Source organism: Alosa sapidissima, chromosome 10 (genome assembly GCF_018492685.1).
Source record: "Alosa sapidissima isolate fAloSap1 chromosome 10, fAloSap1.pri, whole genome shotgun sequence".
NCBI lineage: Eukaryota > Metazoa > Chordata > Actinopteri > Clupeiformes > Clupeidae > Alosa > Alosa sapidissima.
The window spans coordinates 24,869,210-24,896,011 of NC_055966.1; the positions used below are offsets into that span (position 1 = coordinate 24,869,210).

The 26,802-nt window shown below is 41.9% G+C and overlaps 2 protein-coding genes across 6 annotated transcripts in view; one reads left to right on the forward strand and one right to left on the reverse strand.

Annotated features, from left to right (window-relative positions):
* Positions 1 to 8,696, forward strand: part of LOC121720490 (collagen alpha-6(VI) chain-like) — a 32,394-nt gene extending 23,698 nt beyond the window's left edge. Inside the window, exons 34-39 of one of the 2 annotated variants that reach the window (XM_042106625.1) lie at positions 181 to 674; positions 827 to 923; positions 4,623 to 5,300; positions 7,655 to 7,745; positions 7,896 to 7,996; positions 8,347 to 8,696. In XM_042106625.1, coding sequence (XP_041962559.1) covers positions 181 to 674; positions 827 to 923; positions 4,623 to 5,300; positions 7,655 to 7,745; positions 7,896 to 7,996; positions 8,347 to 8,444 — 1,559 coding nt within the window. In that variant the 3' untranslated portion in view covers positions 8,445 to 8,696. The remainder of the gene's footprint in view (positions 1 to 180; positions 675 to 826; positions 924 to 4,622; positions 5,301 to 7,654; positions 7,746 to 7,895; positions 7,997 to 8,346) is intronic. The other variant, XM_042106626.1, reaches the window with a different exon arrangement.
* Positions 8,697 to 8,840: 144 nt separating this feature from the next.
* On the reverse strand, positions 8,841 to 26,777 carry pik3r4 (phosphoinositide-3-kinase, regulatory subunit 4). 4 transcript variants are annotated; one of them, XM_042106633.1, is made up of 21 exons: positions 26,641 to 26,777; positions 24,799 to 25,573; positions 24,540 to 24,673; positions 23,524 to 24,139; positions 23,144 to 23,278; positions 22,717 to 22,938; positions 20,659 to 20,832; positions 19,711 to 19,856; positions 18,106 to 18,309; positions 17,728 to 17,929; positions 17,388 to 17,411; positions 16,324 to 16,421; positions 14,365 to 14,581; positions 13,555 to 13,720; positions 13,046 to 13,210; positions 11,436 to 11,647; positions 10,980 to 11,111; positions 10,616 to 10,716; positions 10,364 to 10,452; positions 9,816 to 9,936; positions 8,841 to 9,561 (listed from the first exon to the last, which is right to left on the reverse strand). In XM_042106633.1, the coding sequence occupies exons 2-21, from the start codon at positions 25,514 to 25,516 to the stop codon at positions 9,391 to 9,393; spliced, it is 4,047 nt and encodes a 1,348-aa protein (XP_041962567.1). In that variant the 5' UTR covers positions 25,517 to 25,573; positions 26,641 to 26,777; the 3' UTR covers positions 8,841 to 9,390. The 4 variants fall into 4 exon arrangements, with proteins under 4 accessions (XP_041962567.1, XP_041962566.1, XP_041962568.1 ...); XM_042106632.1 differs by lacking the exon at positions 26,641 to 26,777 and adding an exon at positions 26,046 to 26,340; XM_042106634.1 differs by lacking the exon at positions 26,641 to 26,777 and adding an exon at positions 26,278 to 26,301.
* Between the last annotated feature and the right edge of the window lie 25 nt (positions 26,778 to 26,802).

A 26,802-nucleotide genomic window follows, 5' to 3' on the forward strand; every position in this document is an offset into this window, starting at 1 on the left:
ATATAGAAAATAATATTGACCGTTTTTTCAATTGCTAACACACATCTATACATGTCACACAATGTCTGAAACCTATCACTCAAACGTAACTCAAACGGCCCATAAAGAGATACGCGTACAATTCTTTGAAAAACTGTGTTTTTTAAGCTATACAGCTTCAAGAGATTTGAATGTTTGCAGGTCAGACTGACTGCCCAGTCTATCCCACTGAGTTGGTCATAGGCTTGGACATGTCCGAGGATGTGGACCAGCGGGCGTTTGAAAGGATGCGCAGCAGCATGTATGACCTGTTGAAGGACATCTCCATTTCTGAAAGCAACTGTCCCAAGGGAGCACGGGTCGCAGTGGTCTCCTACAACTCCAACACCAAACACCGTATCCGTTTCTCAGACTACAGACAAAAGGACAAGCTCTTGGAATTAGTGAATGGCACTACCCTCGAACGCAGCTCGAGCAGGCGCAATATTGGTGAGGCCATGCAGTTTGTGGCAAGGCACTCCTTTAAACGAACCAGATGGGGTGCGCTGATGAGGAAGGTGGCCATCTTCTTCTCCAATGGTGCCTCTGAGGACGCCAATGCCATCAACACTGCCATGCTGGAGCTCAAAGCCAATAACATCCAAACTGCAGTGATCGCCCTTAGAAACACCCCTAATGTCCAGCGTGCATTTGAGGTAACACTGCTCAACTTGCCCAGTTTCATAAAAGATGAATGACTTTATAGTAAGACACTTTGGGTAGATTTAGACTGGATCTTGCCAGAGAATTGCAAAATATCAAGACGCTTGAGATGAATGGACCAATCATGCATTGCTTGTCTTTATAGGCAGATGACACAAGAAGCTTTATAGTGCAAACTCTTCGAGAGGGACCAGACCAGTTAAATCAGCTGATGAAGATCCAGCGCTGTGCCATCTGTTATGGTAAGTCTGCCAACAGAGGCATCCAGGAACCAGAGGCGGACAGAGTACACAGCTTCATTACTTGAGTAAAAGTACAGCTACCCTTTGCTAAATTTTACTCAAGTACAAGTAAAAGTACAACAGTCAGATGTCTACTTAAGTAAAAGTACCGAAGTACTTGTTTTTAAAAGTACTTGAGTATCAAGAGTACAAGAGTACATTTTCTAAATATTGCATTACTACTGCCACAGTGCTTACATTTATGTACAGAAACATCCTACATGGAGTTATGAAAAATGTTAATGTTAATACCTTGGAGAATGTAAAAGGAATTGAAAGTAAAATCAAGTCATTTTCATCTTTTTAGCATGTTGCCAAGGATAGGCAGTATTTCTAATACATCTATTTCAAATACGTATTTCAAATACGTATTTCAAATACGTATTTCAAATACAAAATACTATTTTGTAATTGAAACACTTGAAGCAAAAACTATCATTAACTTGTTCAGAAAATTTAAATAGTCTGGCGAGGTGGGGCCACAGGTTGGCACATTCCCGGGATGGACCTGCTGCGTCTTCGTCCATGGTTTCGTCTCTTATCTAAATCTAACCATGGAGTTGACTTTGGCGGAAAGCTGAAGGTGATTGCTGATAGGCTGTCCCAATCAGTGGCGCCTGCACAATCCAATCACGTTTGAGAGGGAAACAACAAATTGAGGGTTTCCGAGATTTTTCTTTTTTCCTTTTTTTTTTTAGAAGAAGTAACGGGTACTCACGGTTATGGATAGAAATGTAGTGGAGTAAAGAGTACAACATTTGCCATTCAAATGTACTTAAGTAAAGTCATGAGTACTCCCCAAAAATGATACTCGAGTAAAGTACAGATCCCTCAAAACTGTACTCAAGTACTGTACTCAAGTAAATGTACTCCGTTTCTGTCCGGCTCTGCCAGGAACCATATTGAGTTTTTGTAACTGCACATATATAAGCACATGAGGAGACACACAGTTACAAGAACTTATCCATTCACAGGGTGGTGGTAGCATAGTGGCTAAGAACGTTTATCCAAAGCAACTCACATGTCAGTTTTTGGGTCATTCTATGAAACGGGTGCCTTTTCCACTATAAAAATGTCAACATTTTCATTTTTATCCACATTAAAGACATGATCACCCTCCAAAAAAATCATATTCACCCACCTCAGGCATACTTTTTTCCACAATGATGGTATGTGACAGGGTGGTAGATTTCATAATAAAATGGCTCTAGTCTCTGTGCTGTGTGTGGAATTTTGGATTGATGCCAGGGGAGAGCCAGGACGATTGAAACGCGGGACAAATGAAACATTCCAGTTTTCTTTGAGTGCAATGATGATAGACAGACATCCTTTGTCAAAACATAGAGCATTTTAACCTCCTTCTGTCAGCCAAATATCTTCCTGTTATGTCTTTTTACCATGGAGTTACAGGCGATAAAAGGCGAGTTTTGATGGTCGTAAACTTTATAAGCGGTTACATTTTTTCGATTATTAATTTTATACATTTTTAATTTAAAGGTTCACTTCATGCTTATTTAGTAGACCATTTAGTGTTCTCCACAATCCCAGACTTTCATATTGCATGCTTGTTGGAAAGCAAAACCGGCTATAATGGCATATGTCTATGTCGGGATGATTGAAACAGCTGTTTCTATTGTCAAATGCACAAATATCTGTGTTTATACAATAATGTATGCATCTGGAGGTGTCAGTTGTAGTTGGTGCTAGAATCATCTTTTAAACTCTGTCTTTTCTTTTAACTGTGAAGCACTTTGGAAGTAATGTGCTATACAAATTAAAATTACGTACTTACTTACTAGTAACAGTAACAGTCAAGTTTTTGACTTAACATACATGCCTTCAATTAGAAATGTAATTTGCTGAACAATGATAGTGTTACAACTATAATAAAAAACAGTTATTCCTGTCTAATTTGCGTGATGGGGTGGTAAGTTTAAGCTTGACGGACACCCTCATAGTAATGAAAAAACAACAAATAAACAATGTAAAAGAATGTCAGAATTTTTCTGCTTAGTTTCTTGGGTGCTCTACATGCAGACATTAATAAAAAAAAACATTTTGTGATTTCATTTCAAGTATAGTATGCGTATAACGGTGAGAGGTCCTACCATTGTACATAACTTTGTCTAATACCAAAAGCCTGACCAGATGTGGACACTAAGGGAGGCTTAGGCCTGTGTCTATTTAACATCAAGAAGGTCATACTGGCCTGGTGCTCAGGAACATCAGTGATAACATAGGAAGGAGATAGCATGTTGTTCTGTTCGGGCTAGTATTACCATCTGGTCAGAGCCGGTTTTGTACACTGGTTGGCACCTGCCACGTTGGCATGATTTATGTTCGTATGTTTCAGTATAACAGGCTTTGCCTTAGGTTTTGACTCTGAGATGGATCGAGGAAGCGACTCGAGGAGCATCTTCTGTCGGGAAGCTCAAGTAGCACGCTTCTAATAGATAGATAGATAGATAGATACTTTATTGATCCCCAAGGGGAAATTCAAGATAATGAATAACAACTACGACTGTTAGACTGTGCAGTTTTAGGCTACTGTTCGAGACTTAGCCTGTGTTCTGTGATTCATTGTTTTACCATCTACAATAAATCATCATTCAATCGCCGATCCTGATCCCGCCGTCAAGCTTTATTGACCATCTTCAATACAGACATTAGAACTAAAACACAACGCAACAACCAGGGAATCCAACAGATGTAAATGTCATGTCGGTCAACCCGGACACCTGAAAATGGCCATGCACTTGTGAAAAATGGTTAAAAATAGTGTGATACTCTTTGATAATAGTATTTTCTTGTAAATCATGTTAACAAGAACCCTTGAATTACTATTGTTAGGCTTTAGAAGCACACTTTGCAAATGTAAATGTAAATCAGGTTTTTAGGCCAAGTTTACTTGTGTATACAAGGAATTTGGTCTCTGCATTTATCCCATCCGTGAATTAGTGAACACACAGAGCTCACAGTGAACACACAGTGAGGTGAAGCACACACTAACCCTGAGCAGTGAGCTGCCTTGCTACAGCAATGCTCGGGGAGCAGTGAGGGCTTGTGTGCCTTGCTCAAGGGCACTTTGGCTCTAGTTTGTGCCTTATGCATCTCATCAACTGTTGTGGACGCAAATGATGCCTGTTTCATAGAATGACATTTTACAAGGGCAAGTCTCCCCAGAGCAACTCGGGTTAAAGGAGAATTCCTGCGATTTTTCACATAGATCTCTGTTTCTCGAGGTCACAGAGTACAGTCAGTATGGAAACTAACAAAAATAATCGGTTCTATCTAGCTTGAGTTGCTGCAGCCAACAGCTAGAGCAGCTAGTACTATATCTGGGGGCATGTTCATGAGAGGGAGACTTGCCCTTGTAAAAATGGACTTTTTTTGTAAGTTGCTTTGGATAAAAGCATCAGATTAAACTGCCATTATGTAATTAAAGGTCTTGATCTCACTCTCACACTGCATGACCCACCGTGCCCATGTTATTTCTGTTCACAAAAAAAGGTGCATATCTTGAACATTTAATGAAATGCTTATGCCAAATGTAAAAAAAAAATGTCAAATAATCATTTTCTCTAGAAGAGCTATGACTAAGGTAGATTGAAGAAAATTGCCTTGCTGTTTGATGAAGATACATTGTGTTTGTATCTCCAGATTTTTGCCAACCTGATCCAGAATGCAGTGACATCGACCTGCTAAAACTAAATGTAGACTTGGATCTTGATCTGACGTTGCTGGTGGATGGATCTCGGACAATGAAAGCAGATGAGTATGTGGCAGTGAAAGAGCTGTTGGCTTCGGTCCTGAAGCAGATAAAAGTGAGTGAGCAGCCAGAGAGGTCAGACAAACAGGCCAGAGTGGCTCTGTATCAGACGTCCCCCACTTATCACCCAGATGGACGGTTGGGAACAGACAACCCAGTGCAGAGGGAGTTTGACTATACAACCTACTCGAACACCGAGGACATGAGGAGACACCTCTTGGAGGACGTACACCAGCTGGGTGGCAAGGCGGGTCTGGGACACGCCGTGGAGTGGGTCATCGACAAAAGCACCGCGGCCCCGAGCCCACGCAAGCACAAGATGGTGCTGGCTGTGGTGGGTGAGGAGACCAGCGGGTGGGACAGAGCCAAGCTCGACCAGGTCTCAAGGATGGCCAAGTGTCAAGGAGTGGGGGTGTTCGCTATGACAACCGGACGCAAATTCAACGCCCAAGTGAAGGAGCTGGCCAGTTCCCCGCTGGATCAGCACATCCTCCACTTGGGAGAGGGGGAGCCAGGACAGATGGAGTACGCACGTCGCTTCCTGCAGGCTTTCTTGGGTACTCTGAAAAGTAAGCAGCATACACCTCACTTTTTTGTAACAGCAACCAGTGCTGCATTTCAAGTAAATTCTAAAAATAATTGTTCTTGCAGAGAATGACAAACTGTAAACTTCCGATAGCTGTTTCTGAGATAATCACTGGCCTCGAGTTATTGGTTGAATAAATGCCAGTCAATCTCAGGCTAGGTTGCTATTATTGCTTACCCTCCAACAAAATAAAATTGTCAAATATCAATACATCAGCCCTTAAGCATGTGGTAATTAGCAGAGGTGGGACCAAGTCACTGTTTGGCAAGTCACAAGTAAGTCCCAAGTCTTAGCACTCAAGTCCAAGTCAAGTCCCAAGTAAATACAGAGAAGGGCAAGTCGAGTCCAAGTCCAAGTCTCATCAAAGCTAAGTTGAGTCCAAGTCCAAGTCCCAATCTTTTTCAAGTCCTGAACTCATCAGGTACTCTTCACTTAATAATGGCATTATTAGACTATCGATCATAATTTTAACACTTCCATCTAATCCACAGAATTTTATTTTATAAATACAGATTAAAATATGTTCAATGTTTCTGTCTTGAAATCTTTTACAATATATGCATGCGCATACAATATACACATGTGCATGCCTGAGTAATCTGTACAAAACGGATAGCTACATGACAAATATATATATATTGTTTTTCCAAATTGCAGAGCCCACTGTAAGTATGAGTAATAATTTGACTGATGGCATTTCACTGCACTAGGCCACAGATTTGCCTGCAAACAATTTATTAGGCTGTCTGCCAGTGGCGACTCATAAGGGAAGCCAAGGTCAACACTTTTATATTATTTAAAAGATAATAATCACAGTAATTTTGTTTTAAAGTATTAATTTCTTAAGAAATACTACACATTTGATGCTGTTTATCTCATTTGTAAATGCACACATTTACAAACGCAAACATTGTTTGTGCCACATGTATAGCACAATATTAACAATGATAAGCATGATATTAAGTTGGCACAAACAGCTTTCATTCCTTTGGAAATAGATGCATGTATGACATGATGCTTGCTTGACATTTTCTGTTTGCAATTAAATGTGAATTATGAGCCTGGTAGCCAGTAGCCACCTAGCTAGCTGAGTGGAATGCGTTTCAATCGGCATATCAATGTGCTTCATGTAAACAAATTATTGAATAGGCCTATTTCAAGACTCACCATTTCCATTACACAAAGGCAAAGACAACTCTTCATATTCTTGTCCACTTTCTAAATCACAGTGAGTGCAGCCTATGTCATAGTGACCTGGATCTCATAGTTTATAACAGTAGTGAGAACCGGATAAATCCGCAATTTCCCCAAATCTCGTATTTGTTGCCTTCATGATTTCCTTTTATACGTTTCTTATATTTAAAAGAAAATATCAATCATCATCAACAATGACAAGTCAGCTGGAACCTGCCACTCGTTTTCTCTCCCTCTCGTGCGTGCTTATATGGGGTTCTCAATTAAATGCAGTAGGCTAGCATAAGTTCAAGTTGGATCTTAATGGAGAGGACTCGAAAAGTATCATCTTTATGTAACATGCTGTTGGTGCATTTTGACATTGTAAACGTTCTCTAACAAGAGTGCAAATCAGTTTGCAGTAAAGCTACAAGTTATTGGCTAAATGTTGGTCGTTTCTCTGTCTCTTGGTGCCCTACACACAGTGCGTAACGCATGTGGGGGTAGCGGCAGCACTGAACTGTGCTCTGGACTGGCCGCTTGTCTCCGCTATTTTTTTTTTTTTAAGTCGCGGAGGGAAAGCATCTCTGGGGTGACTGGTCCACGATCAGGAAATTTAGTTTTTGACTCGAGACATGTCAAGTCGTCAAAGAGGCAAAGTCCGAGTCAAGTCTCGAGTGAATAGTATTCAAGTCCAAGTCGAGTCGCAAGTCATGCCGAATTTTATCAAGTCAAGTCTGAAGTCATTAAAATCATGACTCGAGTCTGACTCGAGTCCAAGTCATGTGACTCGAGTCCACATGTCTGGTAATTAGCATGTGTAATACTGGCAGAGAGAAGCCACTGACTCCACATAAGGACATTAAGTCCGGTGATGTTTAGTCTGACTAACAAATTCCAGAATCATTTTTTTTCTTTTAATCTTTTATAGGCTTCACTATCATTAATCCATCTTAGACATAGTACTCTGCCAATGCCACATGTGCTCCTGCTGCAAGACCACAAAGTCAGTATTCAATATTCTGTTGTTGATCATCCATGATCCACTTGCAAAAGGTTCCATAGCCTTTCTGTCCTGTAGGTTCCAACAGTTCCTTGACCACTGACTCAGTAATGATCTTGCCCTGGTGGGCCACTAAAGAACCCTTGTCGCTCTTCCTGCAGGAGGATTAAATGATTATCATGTACCGGGGATGTGTGTCGGACGACCAGGTAGTCTTGGCCCACAGGCAGCAGTTGGACCTAACATTGAGAGGTAAAACGGGAGTGGGAGTAGGATGTATATATATTTCATTTAATTTATGCATTAATTAAGAAGTGAATGAAAGATATGTTTGAACTTCAATTATCACGAGAATGGGCCAAATTTATATCGAACATGAAAGCAATTTCTTTCTGTTGCTAGTGTTCCTTTTCCTGTATACCTGGAAGCAGAGGACCGCCTCAATGACCAAAGGACTCCAAAATACGTTCCTCCCGTAGAGAATCTTGTTGTGATCAGGCCAGGTATGTATTTGGAGGCTAAAGGTACATTTCTCAGCAACTGTTCAGATCTAGTGTAAAGATTAGAACCTGTGCCTTCTAGCACCACCAATCATATAAAGGATTTCCAACCCACATTCGAGACTGTATTTTGTTCCTATAAACTGTACCTGGACAGCAGTCTTGAGCAAAGATGACATTCTTCAAAATGAATGTAAATATGTTTAAAAAATGGTAACATTCAGTTTCTTTCACATAATGTATGTTATGTGTATGTTATAGTATGTTATGATTTGTAGTTATTTTTAATGTGATTAAATAGCCTTGCCAGTTTCTTTTATCAATCAGTTTTTTTCTTTCATTATTTTGCTTAGCAGGAAGGACGAGAACATCTGATGGAACTCACTCACACGCTCCCGGTATATACAGGAGAAAACGTATATACAAGAAGAACGGAAGGCCCAATGTGTGAAAACAAGCTGCCACGAGTCTTAACATGAGAGGAATCGGTTAAATTAACAAGAATCATTTTCCTGGAATCATCAAGATGCATTTAGAAAGAGGCATATTTTTTAGATAACTGTTAAATATTGAAAAGAAAATGTTGCTAATACACATTATGGTAAATATATATATGGGATAAAATGACATATGAAGGACAAAAGTGTTTCATTTACCTGCTGTGGAATGTTAGGATAAAACATTGTCAATGCACTTACTTTTCATGGAAAATAAATACATAGAATGTTCAAAAGTTTAAAAAACTGACAGAATTATTTCATTAACCGGTTGCAGAATGCCAAGAGGTGCCCTCATAAGGCTGTAACAAGCAAACTGATGCCATATTAAGCCACATGAAGCCACATGGTGCCATCACAGGGTGTTTATTTACCATTGACATGATGACCTATGTAGGTGCTTGGAAAATCATATTTACAGAATATTGAGGTTACGGTTTCAGATGGTGCTGTCTGAAGTGGCCAATTCAAGGGTTAGCATGAATCTAATTAACGCCACATTCACTATTATTTCGTCACAAGCAGTTAACCAAAATAAGCAAATCTGAGCAAGAACATTCTCCAAAATAAAAGGGCAGTTTTGCATATTCAGTGACATCTAACTCCATAGCCACACATTAACATTCACAATTCACACTGATTATTTTAAATATGTGCGGACATTTTTTTTCCCCATTTTGTAACACTAACAATTCATGATTGTTGTGAAATTGCTCACATTGCAAACATTTGGACTTTTTGGCAAAAAGTTTTTTTTAATTTTTTTTTTTTAAATGGATCCTAGGAGCTTACATTATATTAATTCACTTTACACACATTATGTACAGGTACAGTAGCCTCTACAGCACTAACTGAGGTGACAGAGCGAGCTGGAAAATGGGCCGTCTGGCGTCCTAACTCTTATTTCCAGACTTTGACAATTCCATCTCTGGAGGAGGTGACGATGAAGCCCTGAGTGGTCTGGAAGGTGGCGATGTCAGTGATGATGTCATGATGACCGACGGGAAGCGATTCGGGGCCTCGGCGAGGGGCGTCCTCAGTCGACCCGCTTTTCTGCTTACTGTGGATTTCCTATAGTGTGTATGTGAGGGAGAGAGAGAGAGCGAATGAGTGAAAGAGGGGTATACATTAAGAGAGAGGTTTTTTTCCCCCATTTTAGGTCACCAACTCAATTCAATTCAATTTAATATCACTTATAGAGCGGCAAAACATTGCACATGTCTCATAGAGCTTTACAGAGTGTTAAACAATCAAAGAAGGCCCATGAGTAACCAACTGTTCTCAAATAAACAAGAGTCAGAAAAAGTCTAGCTTGGCTCACACACCTGAACCACTTCTGTGCCCTCAATGATCTTGCGATTGTAGAACACTGAAGGGCAGTGAAGCGAGTCATGAGCCCCTCCTGCAACGATGTAGGACCTCTCTGGGTAGGCCAAGTCCCAGAACCTGCCAACCGCAACACATCCCATCATGAGACAGAACAAATGATTCATATAAAGAAATTATCATTATAGAGGTGTCTGCAACTACACTTTCTGTTGAGTGCAACTGTAACAAAAGCATGATATTCTGCAAGACATTCAATTGTATTACAGCGGTAGCATCATAGGAGAAGTGCTATAGATTAAGACAATGTGTACAGTTATATAGTAAGTAAGGAATGAGACTGTACAAACAAGACTTTTTTTTACGTGGTACAAAACCTAGTTTGAAGATATGGGTAAGCTCTTCTGACACCGATAATTACCAATGGATATCCATAAAATCTCACTGTTGAAAATATGCTTGTCATGCTAAAAGCTTCTACACAAAACACTGAGCTCATAGTTTTGAGAACATTGTGGAACTGAGATGTGATGTAATCGACACAAACCTGATTCTCATGTCTGAGCCAGCAGTCAGCAGCAGTGGGTTTCCATCCGCGGGACTGCAGTAGATCCCATGAACACTGTGAGGAGATGGCTGCACTAGACAAAAACAATGGACATTAGGAGACACAGAGGGACACCAGAAAGAGTGCAGTGACTGTTATAAAGAGTATTCTGTTAGATGGCCAATGACAGGCAGATGGGCAAAGACAGCCACTTTTCCCAGGCTCAACGGAAGGGGAAGAGGGACACAGTACCTGCATCTCAGAGAGCGGGGGAGCTGAGCTGGCCCAGAGAGTGAACTTCCTGTCTCCCGTCTCCATGTCCCACATGGACACTTCGTTGTTCCCTTGGACGGCTAAAAAAAAAAAAAAAAAAAAGGACGTCAAGGGAGTCAACAGTGACTAGGAGCAAAGGCGGACATGACATGGCATCCTAACTGCATCCAAGTGAGTGACTGTTGTGTAGCAATGGATGCTCTCAGTCCACACTGAATCCTTTAAAATAGCCCTTCTATTGTCTCATATTTCTTGCTCAAAAACAGCAGAGCAACGTGAGTGCTACACATCACTGCTTTGCTTTCCAGCTTAACAGTTAGACACAAGAGGCAGATGGACATACCTGCTATGACAGAGGACTGGTAGAGAGGGTGCATGAGCAGCCGTCTGATTCGTGCTCGTGCCGGGTGGGAGTGGTTAGATATGGGCAGCTGGAACCTCATGTCCCAGCAAGCCATGGTGCCGTTACTTGTGCCTGGGAGTGGAAGAGGAAAGTGGAACAAGAGGATCTTTTAAATTAAGCATCGTCATATGTATGTATGTCGTTTGTATGTACGCACGTACATACATACATACGTACATATGTATGTATGTATATAGAACTAAGGTGATTGACCACTAATTTCTAATGTTAACTAATCATTCATAAAGCATCAGCAAACTACTCAAAGACACATAGATACCTGAAGCTAAGGTTTTGTTTTGAGCTTTGTAAGGTCAGATTGAATGAGTACTACTGGACGCAAGAAAGCCCCCCTGTAAATAAAGCTCCACAATGCGCTCAAGAGCTGACGCTCACCCACACTCAGCCAGCACTGGTGCATGTCCACAGCAAAGGAGGTGATGAGGCCCAGACGGAGGTCATGGCGGAGCGTCCAGGCGTTGCTGTTGCTGCGCAGGTCCCAGCCCACCAGGGATCCGTTCACGGTTGCGTACGCCAGCACCGACTGAGCCCCCGAGTTAAAATGGTGGACGTCCACCACACAACCATCATCCTTTTGGTCTAGAAACCTGGAGAGGTTCACAAACACAGCTTAATACAGAACAGTTGACGAGTACACCGGTCATGTACATATTTTCAATTTTGCCAAGATACTCTGTCTATGGGTAGCATATTCTTTTTATCATTTCATTTGTAGCCCATCATCTTTATTTCTTTATTTTTTATCATTACTGGTGATAGGCCATTTAGCATAAGCCTGCTCACCATCAACAGACTAAAAAGGAAAAGCCTCTAGCTATTTGCTGTTGTTGGTAAGATAAACTGTTTTGTAAATAGGGAATACAGGCCTTGGCTTTCAAAACAGAGTTTTACATATGGTCAACCGTGAGCTCAACACTGAAATGCCAAACGTAAGTCTTAGATGTGCTGATGTGGGAAGTGTGCTGATAATTAAAGGCGGTCAGAGGTTTTGTCACAGTAATAATAACAACTTGTTGAGAGACTGTCTGATGGTCAAGGATTTTCAGGCTTTGTTTGGGTTAGCTGGTCTATAGCTAAATTTAATACAACAGGCTAACTGGAGGTATCATGACAAAGGTTAAGCTGTTGGCTGAGTTCCAGTACTTTGTTGTGTTGCACTCTGTCTTTTGTCCTATGCTGTCTTTTATGTCTTAACTATTCTATTTTATGTGCTTTACTTAACATTTTTTAAACTACTGCTCTTTTAAGCTTTTATGTACTCTTTACTTTTGTTTATGTAAAGCACATTCAATTTTCCCTGTGTATGAAATGTGCTATATAAATAAACTTGCCCTCCCTAAGTTAAAAAAGACACATGTAATGTTTATGCGTGTTTAGTCTGAGAATGGATGACACACACAACAGCTGGGTGCAGCTGTATTTGTCAACTTCCAAAAAGTGTTAACAAAAAAAGAGCATATCAAACAGTCTGGTGCAAGACAAAATTTACATGCTACCCATTTACAGATGAGCATTAGAACATAGCGTCCAAATCAAAAATGCAGGGTTCCCACTAAGTTGAAATAATAAAATCCCATGACCTTTCCTTTTGTCAGGGAAAGTCAAGGAAAGGGATTTCCATGACTTACTATTTAATGAATGGTACAAAATACTGACCAATGATTTCTGAGTAGCCGCGTAGCGTTCAAGAATCATTTTAGAGCGGGAGATGAATATATGGGCTACTCAAGCTGTGGTTATTAGCAGTAAAGCTAATAACCAGATATACACCAAGTCTGCATGGAAATAATTGTTGTATTAATGTATTTTGGCAAGTACATTTTAAATGGCTACAACAAAATGTCCTGATATTCTATGACTTTTCCCCCAAAATGATTAAATTCCCTGACTTTCCATGTCTGGAATAGACTGTCCAAAATTCCATGATATTCCAGAAATTACATGACACGTGGGAACCCTGAAAATGCCTCATCAAAAGCACCCACCTGGTCTGAAAAGGTTGCACCTTTGGCGATTTGGGGGGTTTGTTGGCCTCAATGGCCAGCAGCTGAATAGATCCATTGTCTGAGGCGACAGCCAGGTAATGCGAGCCCTGACAGAACGTCAGGGTTTTCACGTGTCCCCCAATGCGGGAGTAGGTCAGCACAGACCTGAAATCCAAACCATTTGCACAGTCACTGTTACTCTCCTCATGAAAGCAATGCTGTTCATTATGCAGGGTGCAACATAGTACAGTGCAATTAATATAGTGCCTCATATTTCATATCCTGACTGTAACAGACAACAAAGTCAGTGTGAATATTCACTGAATTCTGAATACTGCAATTTCCAGACTATTTACTAAGGTTAAACATTAATTTGCAAAATTTCTTTTTAAATTTGCATAAAACACTGTCCTGTGGTTTTAAAACACAGGAAATGACTGCATCTACTCTTAATGTTGACTGATGCCCAGTCATGACTGTTCAGTCCAGCCCAACGTTTCTTGCTGTACCTGGTTGTAGTGGTCTTGCCCTCCATCTTCTGGCTGTCCCAGATCTTGACAGTGCCGTCATTGGAGCAGGTGGCAAAGATGGAGTGCTCGTCGGAGACGCGGATGCGGTTCACAGCGGACTTGTGCTCATGTAGGTGAGCCACCAGCAAGCCTTTGGGGTGCCACCCTGAGACAAACGACAAACCAAATCAGCACAAACAGCCTATATTTCATGGTGAGCATTGGGCACGTTAGTGCCTCAGTGATGATGATTGTTTTGAAAGGAGGCCAGCCGGGCTATATGTGCTTGACCAGATGTTTCCTGGTGATGGTCATCAAAAGGTTTCTCAAGGCGATAGTCAAGGTGTAGGTGATGCATTAATCAGCAGCTCTCATCCAGTTTATTAGTCAAGAGAATTTGGGCAAGTAATAAAAGGGTATATCATATATAATGATCTGATCTTAAATGGCCTGTCCCACTCCTGAATTCGGATGCAGTTTCTGTGATCTTTAAGCCCTGTAGTAATGAGTGTCTTGATGGATACTATGTGCATTGGTCATCTGTATAAGCAATCAGGGTTGACGGCAGTGGTGTCACTAGACCCAGAACTCTACTGGGGCACAGTCCAGTCTAATGATAATAATAATCTGCTGCCAAAGAGGCTAGTTAAAAACCTTAGTTTATTTACTTGGGCACAGCAGTTCAACAGTGGGGTACGTGCCCCAGTAAAAGGGTTCTAGTGACGCCCCTGGTTGAAGGGGTACTAAATGATAACTGTCAAACATGAAATGATTTGAGGTGTGTACAGGTGGAGTGAGAGTTGGGTTTACCTGGCGGCGGCGGCCTGCTCTCCCACTCGGCGCTCTCCATCATCTGTTTGGCCATGCGCTCGGCCGTGCACTGCTCCCTCTTCTGCTGCACCAACTGCTGCAGCTCCGCCTTGCACGTGGTCAGCCGCCGCTGGTACGTGGACGTGCCGCCCACAGACTGGGCCACCTGGACAGCAGGGGGCGCTGTGGACTTCCTGGGCTGGCTGCCCTCGGTCAGCTTTAACACAGATTACAACAATGTTAGTGGAATCATTCAGAGCAGTAGTGTAACAGTAGTCAGCCGGAACAGCAGCTGTACAGTGAATACGTAACCACCCTGCTGGAACTGCCGAAAGAGACGTGCTAAGTATAAGTATATATACTCTTTTGATCCCGTGAGGGAAATTTGGTCTCTGCATTTATCCCAATCCGTGAATTAGTGAAACACACACAGCACACAGTGTACACACAGTGAGGTGAAGCACACACTAATCCCTGCGCAGTGAGCTGCCTGCATCAACAGCGGCGTTTGGGGAGCAGTGAGGGGTTAGGTGCCTTGCTCAAGGGCACTTCAGCCGTGCCTACTGGTCGGGGTTCGAACCGGCAACACTCCAGTTACAGGTCCGAAGTGTTAACCAGTAGGCCACGGCTGCCCCCCAAAGCTGCTGCTAGCAACAGATGTTAACACGCATGGCTTCTAGCCTCCTAGCACCCAATCCTAGGAGTTGCCGGTTCAAGTGTGTCAACTGTGCTGCAAGTTCATGCAGTGTTTGTGATATCATGTTAGCTTGGGTGGGCCCTGGCCATCTGACATCCCAAACAATTTCAAACACAGCTGCACATGGTCAACCTCTCTTTGGATGCAAGCACAGCACGAGATTAATTAGTGCAATAACCCCATGCATGATCATTAAAAGGCACAAACAGAATCCTTTGAGAACAGAATGGAAATGGCTTTATGATTGCGGTTTCTTAAAATTTGCTCATACTGCTTGTTTCAAACACAACAGCAACAGCTCCTTTTAATAAACTAAATCACCACATTGATATACCAGAGGATTGGATTGATGGTCATCTGGCTCAACATCAAACAAGTTCATTTTATTAAATGACTTTTCGCAAGTTCTTCAAGTATCCTTGTATTTTAAATAAACAATCAATACAAATTTATTTTTACATCATCAAAATATGCCAACCATGTTTAAGAAATAAACATTGTGGCAACTGCTAAACAAACAAACTTGAGCAGCTAACACTTGGGGACAGAGGATAAGGTGAACAATATGGAGACTAAATGGAGGTGAAGAAAAGGAGAAGAGAAAAGAGAATCGTATGTCAAAGATTATCAGTTGATTATGATGGGTTATCACCCGGAGAGAAGAAATACTCTTTTCTGATTGGCAGGTGGGGTGGCTATTAATTCTGAATAACGAGACACCTATCAAGTAGATCTGGCAAAAATAAAGTTTGATGACCATTCCATATCAATGCTTATGAATGGTAACTATAACAACCATAGTAGGACAACAGTTGAGCCAGGAAGCAAACTTCGCAACAATGTTATCAACTTTAAACAAGCTAACTGTCCATCCTATCGCTGTTAGGGCCAAAGAAAGTTGTACAACAAAGTCTGCTTCTTTTTAAACGGAATTGCTAGTTTCCTTTACATGCTATAAAAGTATGACTATTGCCTATAATGGCAACCGGGTGATAAGCGGGATTACGCCCTTCGAGGTGTCCTGTTGTGCGGAATAAACGGACTTGGGCTGAGGAAACTTAGCCCCGACGTGCAGTTCTTTGCCTCCCCCTCATCCATTCATTCTGTATAATGGGACACCCTGGCGGTCGTTATCCCTTACATACATCAATCGGGGCTAAGAAGCGATGCTATTGTACAGCCAACAGCGCCTAAGCACCGGGTCCTGATGGGTCCACTGAGCCAGCTGTCTGATGTCTAGCTGGAATAAAACCCAAACATACCGTGGGTGGTGCAGGAGCTGAGGTCGGAGGTTCCAAGGATCCAAACATGCTCTTCCACTCCTCATTCACATTGGAGTCCTGCTTTGTGTGTTTCCGGGCTTGTGGAATAAAACAAGAATAGTAACGGTTATTAGTCATTTTATTTTGATGACTGTGGTCTTTTTGTTTTGCTAAAACATCATTCTATATTTATCTTCCATTATCATCATGTAGACAAAATGCTACAGAATTAAAAGAACAATTTCATGACTTTTCAATGCAGACACCTGGTAACACATTACATGTTCTATGCTCAAAACAGCACAAAGTGTCTAAAGGACAAAGTGAAAGCTGATATATACCACAGAACCCATTCTGAACTTAGGCATTCTTTGAGTTGTTGCTTTTTTGTGGTTTTAAACGTTTGCTTTGCTCTGTGGCCCCCACTACCAAAGCAGTACAGGAGCATATGACATAAAAATGCACCTCAGAGTGTTTAGTACGGTACTATTGTTTTATGTCACAAATTTGCCATATTTTTATTTCAACTTATTTATTTAACTTTAAGCTATTTTAACTAGTGCACTTTATGCCACATCAGGGTGGGAAGCCAAACTACAGGGAAATGCATCTAGTTCTACAGAGACACGTGTTAACCATTAAGTGGGTAATTGTGTTAGTCCAGTCACCAGCAGCAGTCCAACATTCCAGCAGGACACTTCCATGCGACTGTAACATACCAACTGCAACAAAAGGGTGCTGTTAGCAGCCATTTAAACTGCAGGAAATGATAGTGTTCTAAACATATTTCCCATTGCTACTCAAAGAGATACATAATCTGTGTTCACGCTCAGCATATCATTTAGTATCTAGTAATAAACCTCATGCAATTAACAGGATATAGCTTCCACTCTACAAGGGCTAGTAGAATATTGTTAAATGGCACAAACTGAATCATTTGAGATGTTAGAATGAAATGTGGCTTGATAATATAGAATTGGCTCATATTGCTTGCTTCAACCGAAAACCAATAACAACAAATGAACACCATGCTATTAAGGAACTAAATCACTACATTGATATACCAGAGGAAGGATTGATGAGATCCGCTGTAAATTAGGAAATGAAATGGCTTGACTCAACACCAACAAACAAACACATAAAATATCCTTCAACAGAACCACCTGCACTCTCTTCCACTATCTCCTACTTCTTCAATAAGTACACAACTTAAACGCAAAGGTCTGCTTTAAATAGAACAGAGATATGTTTTCTTAGTGTCATTTTCCAAATGAACCTTGGCAAGTTATTTTAAAACAGTACTCTTGTATTTTAAATAAACAATCATCAATTCAAATGCATGTTTATTTCACTAAGATATGTCGTAAGAGCAAACAGATGAGGAATCATTGGCACCATACACACCTCTCTTGTCTTCTGAATCTAGTTTAGGTTTCACAAGGTCCACCTGGCGGCCCGTGATGCCCAGCGTTCCCAGGTCAATAATGCCGCTCTGGGTGCTGTCACTCAGGTGACTCTGGTCCACAATATTGGCCTTGGCTTTGTTCGACTTTAGCATGAAGTCTTTAAGAGCGAGGAGCTTGTCTTCTTCAGCCTCAGTCATTCCCTACAAAAAAAAAAAAACAGTAATCATGATGGTGAGCAAACCCATAAACAATAAATAATAAATAGACTAATAAATAATATAATAAACGCCTAAGAAATTTCTCCAAACAAACAACACACTCGATCACTCTGTATTAAAGAAAAGAAAAGAAAAAAAAAACACCCTGATCTCCAAACCTGTGACAGAAGCTTTTTCAGCAGCTGGGCGATAGCAGGGTCTTCAGGGATGGGGCACTCGGGGATCATGCCATTGCGCTTCTTCTGCCGCAGCAGCAGGTGGCGGAAGAGGCTGCCGATGTCTTTGGAGCGCAGCGCATAGTCGAAGATGGAGCGACTCACCGGCTCCTTCAGCACGCTCAGGAGCACGATCTCCTTGTCGATCTGACACGGCACCATGTGGACCACACCAGAGAATAAACACATTACATAGACTGTTCTGCACTGTGAATCATTAGCACTGTGTTTATCAGTAGTGTTCATGTTTATGCTTACTTAGGAGCCACTTTAATTTATGTTTAGGTTTATGCTTGCTTAGGAGCCACTTTAATTTATGTTTAGGTTTATGCTTGCTTAGGAGCCATTTTCATTTATGTTTAGGTTTATGCTTGCTTAGGAGCCATTTTAATTTATGTTTATGCTTGCTTAGGAGACACTTTTTACTTAGGAGCCACTTTAATTTATGTTTAGGTTTATGCTTGCTTAGGAGACACTTTAATCCAAATTAAAGTTAACCCTTTTATCCACGGACCTTGACAACCCATATGTCTATGACAGGGTTCCCACTCAAGGCCTTGTTTAGACGACAACAAAAATGATGCAACCGGTGATGTTTAAGGCCCTGTCGTCCATCTTTACCCCCCCCCCCCCATTTTGAGTTTTTGCTTAAAATTGCACACCGCCTACTAACAAGTTTCCACATACTTTGATTTATATTCAAGTGCTTGACCTCTTTTGAAAGCAGAGGCCTTGTAGATAATTTTGGTACCAATAGATTGACTGTGTGATGAACTGTCAGAGAGTGGCAAAGGGAAGAATGATAGTTGTTTTTTTTAGGCGGTTTAGTACATCTCGGGAAATTAACACATTTTGCCCTCTTGGTCATTTATTTTGTCTTGGAAATACAACTGAGGCCCACAACCAGGTCTTGTGAATCTGTATCTCAAAGTAAATCAATATAGAACGAAATATGAGTACTTTAGACCATTATTTGCCACGGTATGCTCATGTGTTTTGTAAAATGCCCTATGGAAACTCCCCATAGGACTTTTGGTTAACCAAAATGCATACTGACAATAAAAGGCTTACTGTGACAACCTCTTGGTGTAGAAGCATAATCCTGGTCTCAAATGAAAGGTAACACTTTGAGGTTTCTTGTAGACTATTTGGAATGTATGTCAAGGGTTCTGATTTCAGAGCAGCCATGCAGCGTTGAAGAATCTTTTACTTTTTTAGAACGAGGATGGATAAATGGGCATTGAATAAACAAAGTTGGGGTACTCACGCAAGCAGTGAAGCTAATAACCAGATAATATTTGATGAAATATATTTGGATTAATGTATTTTGGCAAGTACATTTTAAACTGCTACAACAAAATTCCCTGATATCTCATGACTTTGCCCCAAAAATGATACAATTAGCTGACTTTCCATGTCTGGAACAAACTTTCCAAAATGTCATGATATTCCAGGAATTCCATGACCTGTGGGAACCCTACCATCACAATAACATTGTACAATATGGCTACCCGATCTGATCTCAAGAGGAGGTGGAAGTGCTGCTACCTGTATGATGGGCTGGGTGATGAAAGGTGTGAGATGGGGCATCAGCTTGCAGTAGACATCAGCTATATTCAGGTGCTGAGCCACCACTGTGATGAAGCCCACAGCCCCATAACGGATCCATAGGTTGGGATGGCACAGGAAAGGTGCTGGCAGAGGAAAGCAAAGGTCTAGCTCAGAACAAAATGTTACACTAACACATATTTATTACACGGCTCTTAACAAGGCAAGTAGAATGCTCCATTGACTTGAATGGGATTCAAGGAGGAAAGGACCACTTAAAAAAAAAAAAAATTACCGCTGTCAATGGCAACAAAATTTGTGCTTCTAATTCAGGTATTTCATATCATATCACTACGCAAGGACTAGAACTTCATTTAAAAGTGAAAGCAGACAGTTGATCAGCTGTGTTCTAAAGAATGTTTGATTCAAGTTAAGCGTGTGTTGTTGCAAACTATTTGTTTCTCAGCAAATGCCACGATGAACGGTAACAAATAGGCTAGGCTATGTAGGCTAGTCATATCGTGGGGAGTTTATTATTTCGTTTTGGCAAGTAGCCGTGTAATAGTGCGTCTGGTTCACGCCGAAGGGACTTATTTTCCCAATAATTACCAGTGTTCTATACATTATCCGTTACATAAAATCACAGCATATCATTGCTATGTGTCCTTGTACATTATCGTCTTTGGATTAACTTAGTGCATATGTTACTGAACTGTGTGATGTGATGCTTTCTGTGTGTGTGTGTGTGTGTGTGTTTAAAGTTGTATGTTTTTGAGTTTAGAAAACTTCCATGAATGCGGTGTTACACAGTGTAGTCACAGAGCAATCTACAGCTATATTTGCAATTTGCTACAGCGATCCAAAGTCAAGCTTCACTTGAGAACACCATACAGTGCTGAAAAGGCCAACAGCAATCCTCATGCTTGTGAGCTCGTCCGTTTTCCTCACCGATGTCGCAGACAAACTCGTAGATGTGTGGCTTCTGGAGCAGGCCTAGCTGGCACATGCAGGTGAGGGCGTTGAGGGCCTTATAGATTACAAACTCCTCGGCATCGCTCAGGCCCTGCTGCAGGAGAGGCTTCAGGATGGACGAACTCTGCCAGCCCACGTAGGCTGCAACACCTGGGGAGGGACGAGAGGCGTTACACAGCTGAAAAAGAAAAATGTCTATGCTTGAAGTGATCAAAAAAACGTTCAAATCCATTATGTATATGCAATATATGATGATCTATTTTCTTATCTTAAAACGGCCACAGACATGCCTGAATTGAGGCACAGTGCCTGATAATGTTACACGTTGGGCACTGAGAGTCAGAAAGAGAGGCTGGGCGCATTGCATTAGGTTAGGTAGCTCCTTTGAGTCCCATAATTATGGTTTTAAAGGAACACCGCAACTCTTGGGTAAATAAGCTGAGAGAAAGTGGAATAGAACATTATGTCCAATATTACAATATGTGGTTTAATGTTCTGCATTATGCCCAATATTCCAATATGTGGTTTAATGTTCTGCATTTCTCATTAGTGGGTCACTTTGATACTATAATGACTATGATATTTGTACTGTCCCTGTGTATATCTGTGTGTGACTGTATTTAGAGATAAACGGGAATATTATGACTTTGCAGTGTTTCACTGTTCTGCATGGCTGCGTCAGTAGCTATCTGCTCCGGATTACCAGGTTGCCACTAATCAGAGTCTGATTCAGTGTAGTCCAAGTGAGATGGGATGACCAACGCCATCTCCTGTCAGCCTGGAAGGATACTTAAACCCTAACTATTTCCTTGTCTAGTTAGAGCAGATGATGGATCTTTAGGTGAAGTCATGCTGTCTCTCCCTTGATGCGCATCATTGTAAATAAACGCTGTTCCTGATTCTTCATACTATTGATCTGACTGGGTCTCTAAATCTATGGTATCAAAATTACCATCAAAGCCAATTTGCCATCTACCCCAGAGTTAGATGAGAGGATACATTCCCTTCTCTTCTCTGTGTGTGCAATAACCCAGTCTGAGTCTGACACCTGCTTGTTAGCCCAGTTTAGCATAATTCACTAGAGCTGAGTTACACCAGTTAGCCTATGGCTCCCAAAAGTGACTACCGGTAAATAAGACTTCCTAACAACTCATAAATGTTCTCATTTACATGACTCAATTTTTATGTGTCTGTTTATCACACTGACATAACAACGTAAAATGAGAAACAGCAACTTTCCAAGCCGATAAATACGCTGTGTGCACTGCAGTATGCATCCTCTTATCTAACTGTGGTAGACTAAGCTAAAGTTGCCGTGTTCCTTTAAGAAACTCTTTTCAGATTGAAGAAAAAAAGACTTTTCACAGAACAATGAGGGCAAAAGTCAGGGGACCACAGATAACAAAAGGGGTGTGCAAAGAGAGGACTGAAATGGAACAGGATGTGTAAGGCTAGACCTTTAACAAATGTAACAGGATGTGTAAGGCTGGACCTTTAACAAATGTAACAGCGAGGCAGCGAGGGATCCATGGTGAGCTATACCATACTCCCGTAAACGCTGGTCCCTCTCAAAATAGAGCCCCCACCCCCCCCACAGGGGATGTGAGAAAGCAGAGCAGGACAACGGGGAGGCGGGGAGGAGAGATGGAGAGAACACAGAAGAGAATGAAAGAGAGAAAGAGAGACAGAGAGAGAAGGCGAACTGAGCAGGATTACAAAAAAGGAAAACAGGGCAAAAGGGAGGGTAGAGGTTGGGAGCGTTAACGAGAGGAAAAAGGACAGGAAAGGGTAATAAAGGGCTGATATGGGTGGGATGCATTTATGTAATATTCAGCACAATCTGTGCACATCTAGTTAGTTTCTCATAAAAGCTGGATGTAGATGAAAAAAGACATGAACAAGCAAAACAATAGCAATTAAAAGGACTGAGTGCCATACCATAATTATAGTTGAATGTATTTGTGTATTACAAGAGCATAAACATGTGCAGTACATAGTTCTGTCATCCTCAGGGCAACCGTTGAAATCACTCACCTACGATGCTGTCAAAGAAGGCTCCTCGCAGGTGCCAATCGTTCTTGTCGTTGAGGAAGGTGATCATGTGAGAGAGCAGCACGTCGTTGGCCTTCTGCCGGCCGAAGAACACGCAGAGGCGTGTGATGCCATTCTCCATCAGCGTCTGCTTGACGATGTTTTCGGGGTCACTCAGCAGGGTGACCACCTTCTGTTGCACCATCTCATGCAGGGCCTGGAGCTCTGGGGGATTGGTAGGGCGATTGTGATGGGACACAAAGGCAAAATGTGTGAGAAGCACAGTAGGAAGCGAATTGGTACATCAGGCGGTAAATCAGCTGACTATGGCCCGTTAAACAATCAACAAGCCCATTAAGTAAGTCCATGGAGGCACGTTTTGGTGCAATTTCAGTACTTTGTGACCAGAGAGCTGAGGAACGTAAATTACCTGAGTCGTAGTTTTCATTTGGGTGCAGGGTTTCCTCTACGTCCTCACCGTTCAGGTCATGCTCTGCGTTTAAATTATTCTCCTGCACCAGCTCCAGGAAGCGCAATGCTGTCTCAGCCAAATGAGCAATGTTCTCTGGAAGATGAGGAAAACATAAGCAATTTTGTAGGACTCATTGCCTACCTATTTAAATACATTTTAAAAGGGATCTGAAAAACAAGAGCTCCACATTAACGCCTGATTTACCTATTTCATTTTGTCGATTAAGTCAAAGTTAAAGCCACTCTTAATATTTCAGTCTACAGTAGATTGATTGCAGTGAACTTACAAATTCATTCCACTGCCTTTGTCCATCATGTAGTGTAGCTAATTCTACACACCTGCATATGCGAGCCTGACGATAGTGGCTTCGTCCTGGGCCAGGTGTGCGATGCCAGGCAGGATGTACTCTGGGTAGATATTGACGTCGTTGCGCGGCACCTCCTTGACCAGTGCCAGCACCTTGGCCAGGGTGCGCACAGCCTCGGCCCTCACACGGGGCACTGGGTCATTGCAGAAGTGCAGCAGGTAGGGTGTGATGCGGTCCAGCAGGATCTCCGAGCTCAGCCGCACGGCCAGGTGCAGGATCAGCTCCAACGCAGCCAGCTTGGAGTCGCACGAGCGCAGTGTCTGCAGGCAGGAGGTGATGACTGACACGAGGATAACCAGGCCATGCTCTTTGGTGTTGCCCAGCTCTAGGGAGGCCTTCTCCTGCCTGTCGGCCTTCTCTGACCCGCTGCCACTGCTCCCACAGAGGTTCTGCAGGATGTTCTCCAGGTCCTTGCGGATTACCAGCACACGCTCGTCCGCGGACTGGAAGGTCTCCTTGGCAAACTGGGCCATGTACGGCTGCAGGAAGGTGTAAAAGATATCCGGGAAGGCCTTGCCTCGTTGCTGCTTCAAGTACTCTTCAGCTGTAAGACGTTTCTCTGGCTCACGCTGGACCATCTGTGCCACCTGTGATCATTTAGTCATGACAATAAAGTAGTAGAAGATTGTGTTTACAAAGTCATAAAGCCACAATCACCAGTAAAAGTTCCTCATCAAAGTTTTTTTTAAACAAAGAACTGCACAGACTTACCTCATATAACAGTGCTGTCAGCATTGTTTAGATACATTTACTACCCACTAGGCACAGTCAATAATTGCTAGAGAAAAACCCATCTCAGCCCAACTATACACAAAACCGCTGTCATTGGATTGTACAAAACTTACATTAGTTAGTTTACTTAAAGTTACCCTTTAAGATTACAGAGCAAAACATAACAAGTACTGCAGAAACAGTTCTGATAGCTTTTTAGAACACACCGTATTTAAACATGAATGTAATGTAAAAACTGTACATAAGGAATATTACCAGTTCTCTTATGTAGTGATCCTCAATTTTCATAAGAACTTGTTCTGTCTGGAAAAGTCCTTTGCGGTAGGCTAACAACTGAGAGAGGTCAAACAGAGGTATACCCTCTGTGAACAGCTCTGCTATCACACAACCTGAAAAAGAAATATGATTCAGAATGCTAATTCAATTCCATGTTAGAGAAATACATGTTGAAGACATTCCACAAATCAATTCAGTAGAGCTTGGTTAGTTTATTGATCTACTGTGATTCTCACACCTGCTGAGAATATATCCATGGGCTGCTTGAGCTCTCCTCTTGTCCTCTGACTGTTACTGGTGAGGTCCACTAATGGAGTGGTTTGATCACTCTCTGTGGCAAACATGCTTCCATCAACAAATCTCTCTGGGGCAATGTAACATGTCCTTCTCCTGGACGTATCAAAAAAGTAATTGAAGTCAGCTGGGTTATCCTCAGGCAGGTATGTGGGCTTGAAGCTCGCAAAGTCAGTCAGCAGCACCCAGTTCCAGCTAGTCACCATGACGTTCTCAGTTTTAATGTCGCCATGGCGGACGCCAGACTTGTGGGCCTGGTCCACGGCATTGAGGATCTGGAAAGCAATCCACCTCTTCTCAACGTTGTTCAGAAATGGCCGTGTGCTGATGCGGTCGTAGAGGTTATCACGGACGTACTGGCGGAAAAGTATGGCTGCCTTCTCTGTCAGGGTAGCTTTCTGGAAGGGTAGACAGTTCTGACAAGAGGCCAGTCTGATTTTAAGCTCCTCTATCTCTTGCTTGTAGCTGGTAAGTGGCAAGGAAGGGTCCTGTATGGCAAAGACCTTAACCACCACCAGGCCTTCTCTGTGTTTTGCTCTAGCAACTTTGAAGAATCTAGTACTGCCCAAACTCTTGTCATATTCAAAGTCGTGGATGTCTGAGAAATAGCTGTCAACAGACAAGATCTGAGAGGGTGCAATCCCAGCGAGCTGGTTCCCCATTTTGCATTAGCAGAGTCCCAACCCAGGCTGGTCAGTTGCAGTCCTAATAAAGAGACACTAAAGAACAGAAAATACATCAGTTTTGGATCAAATATAACTGATTAGCACATCCTATTAGTATCTCTGACTCCCACATAAAGACTACATATATTACGTCGGTTTGTAATGGCTGGATAAAACATTTGAAATAGCCATTTTTCACAGCACTAACGTTAACATGTTTGCCTGACAACGATACAGCAAGATGTTTGCCCAAAGAGAAACCCATGATTAAGCAAAGAACAAAATGTCACGAAACGATTCGTTAAGTAAACATGACATGACACTGGATATTTCACAGAACACAAACAAAGCAACTAACTGACAGGCATTAGCAAACACGCCATGTTCATTGAAGCCAAGACGAGAACAATGACTCACAAACTGTAGGCTACTCGTTACACACGCTGACCACATAACAACATGGTCGAGTTTTCATAATTCAAAAAATACTTCAGCGCAATGTAATAACATGCAAGTCATTGTTTACCTGCTTTTCGTTAGAGTGCACTAGGCACCACTGTCTCCAGCGGTCTAGCAAAATAACTGTCAATGTGTTATGCTAACTAGTTAGCATGTAGCTATGCTGTGCTATTCCAGGCGGCGAGCTTTTATGAGCTGCTGTTAGCGGTTGTCATGCTAACATTTTGATTGGAAGATCATAATTATGCAAAATCTAACAAAATAAACGAAAGTGGAAATAGCATGCCAAATGAAACAACCTCGATTCTCCAGGGTCCTTTCTGATGCGTAATTGCTACAGCTAAAATGAAAATCACTTCCTGTTTACTTCCGTGTGCAAAATTCAGATTTCCGGTTTATTGTCAGGGACATTTTCAGTGAATAATTTGCCAATATTCAATACAATTAAGCCGAAAACAACGCTGCAACTATTCATTAATAAAGTGTGCATAAAAGGGCAATGCAATACCATACAACACTACAATGTCTCGCTCTGTGACAGTATGGCCAGGAGTCCAACGAAGAAATTCGTGCATCCTTCCCTAACTTTTTGCTGAGACACCCAATTTTACAACAAGGTGTTCAATAAATGGTAAGGTTCTAGTTAATAGAACGAATTATACCTGCTAAAATCTTTCTGATCTCTGGGTGATTCCGGTTCGTTCCACCAGGTGGCAACGCATTGCTGCAAGTGCGACAACAGTTGATACGGTGACATAGCAAGACCAGTTTGTCAAGGTTACAATTCTTCCACACTATTTGAAGCTGGCTGTAGTTTATGTAAC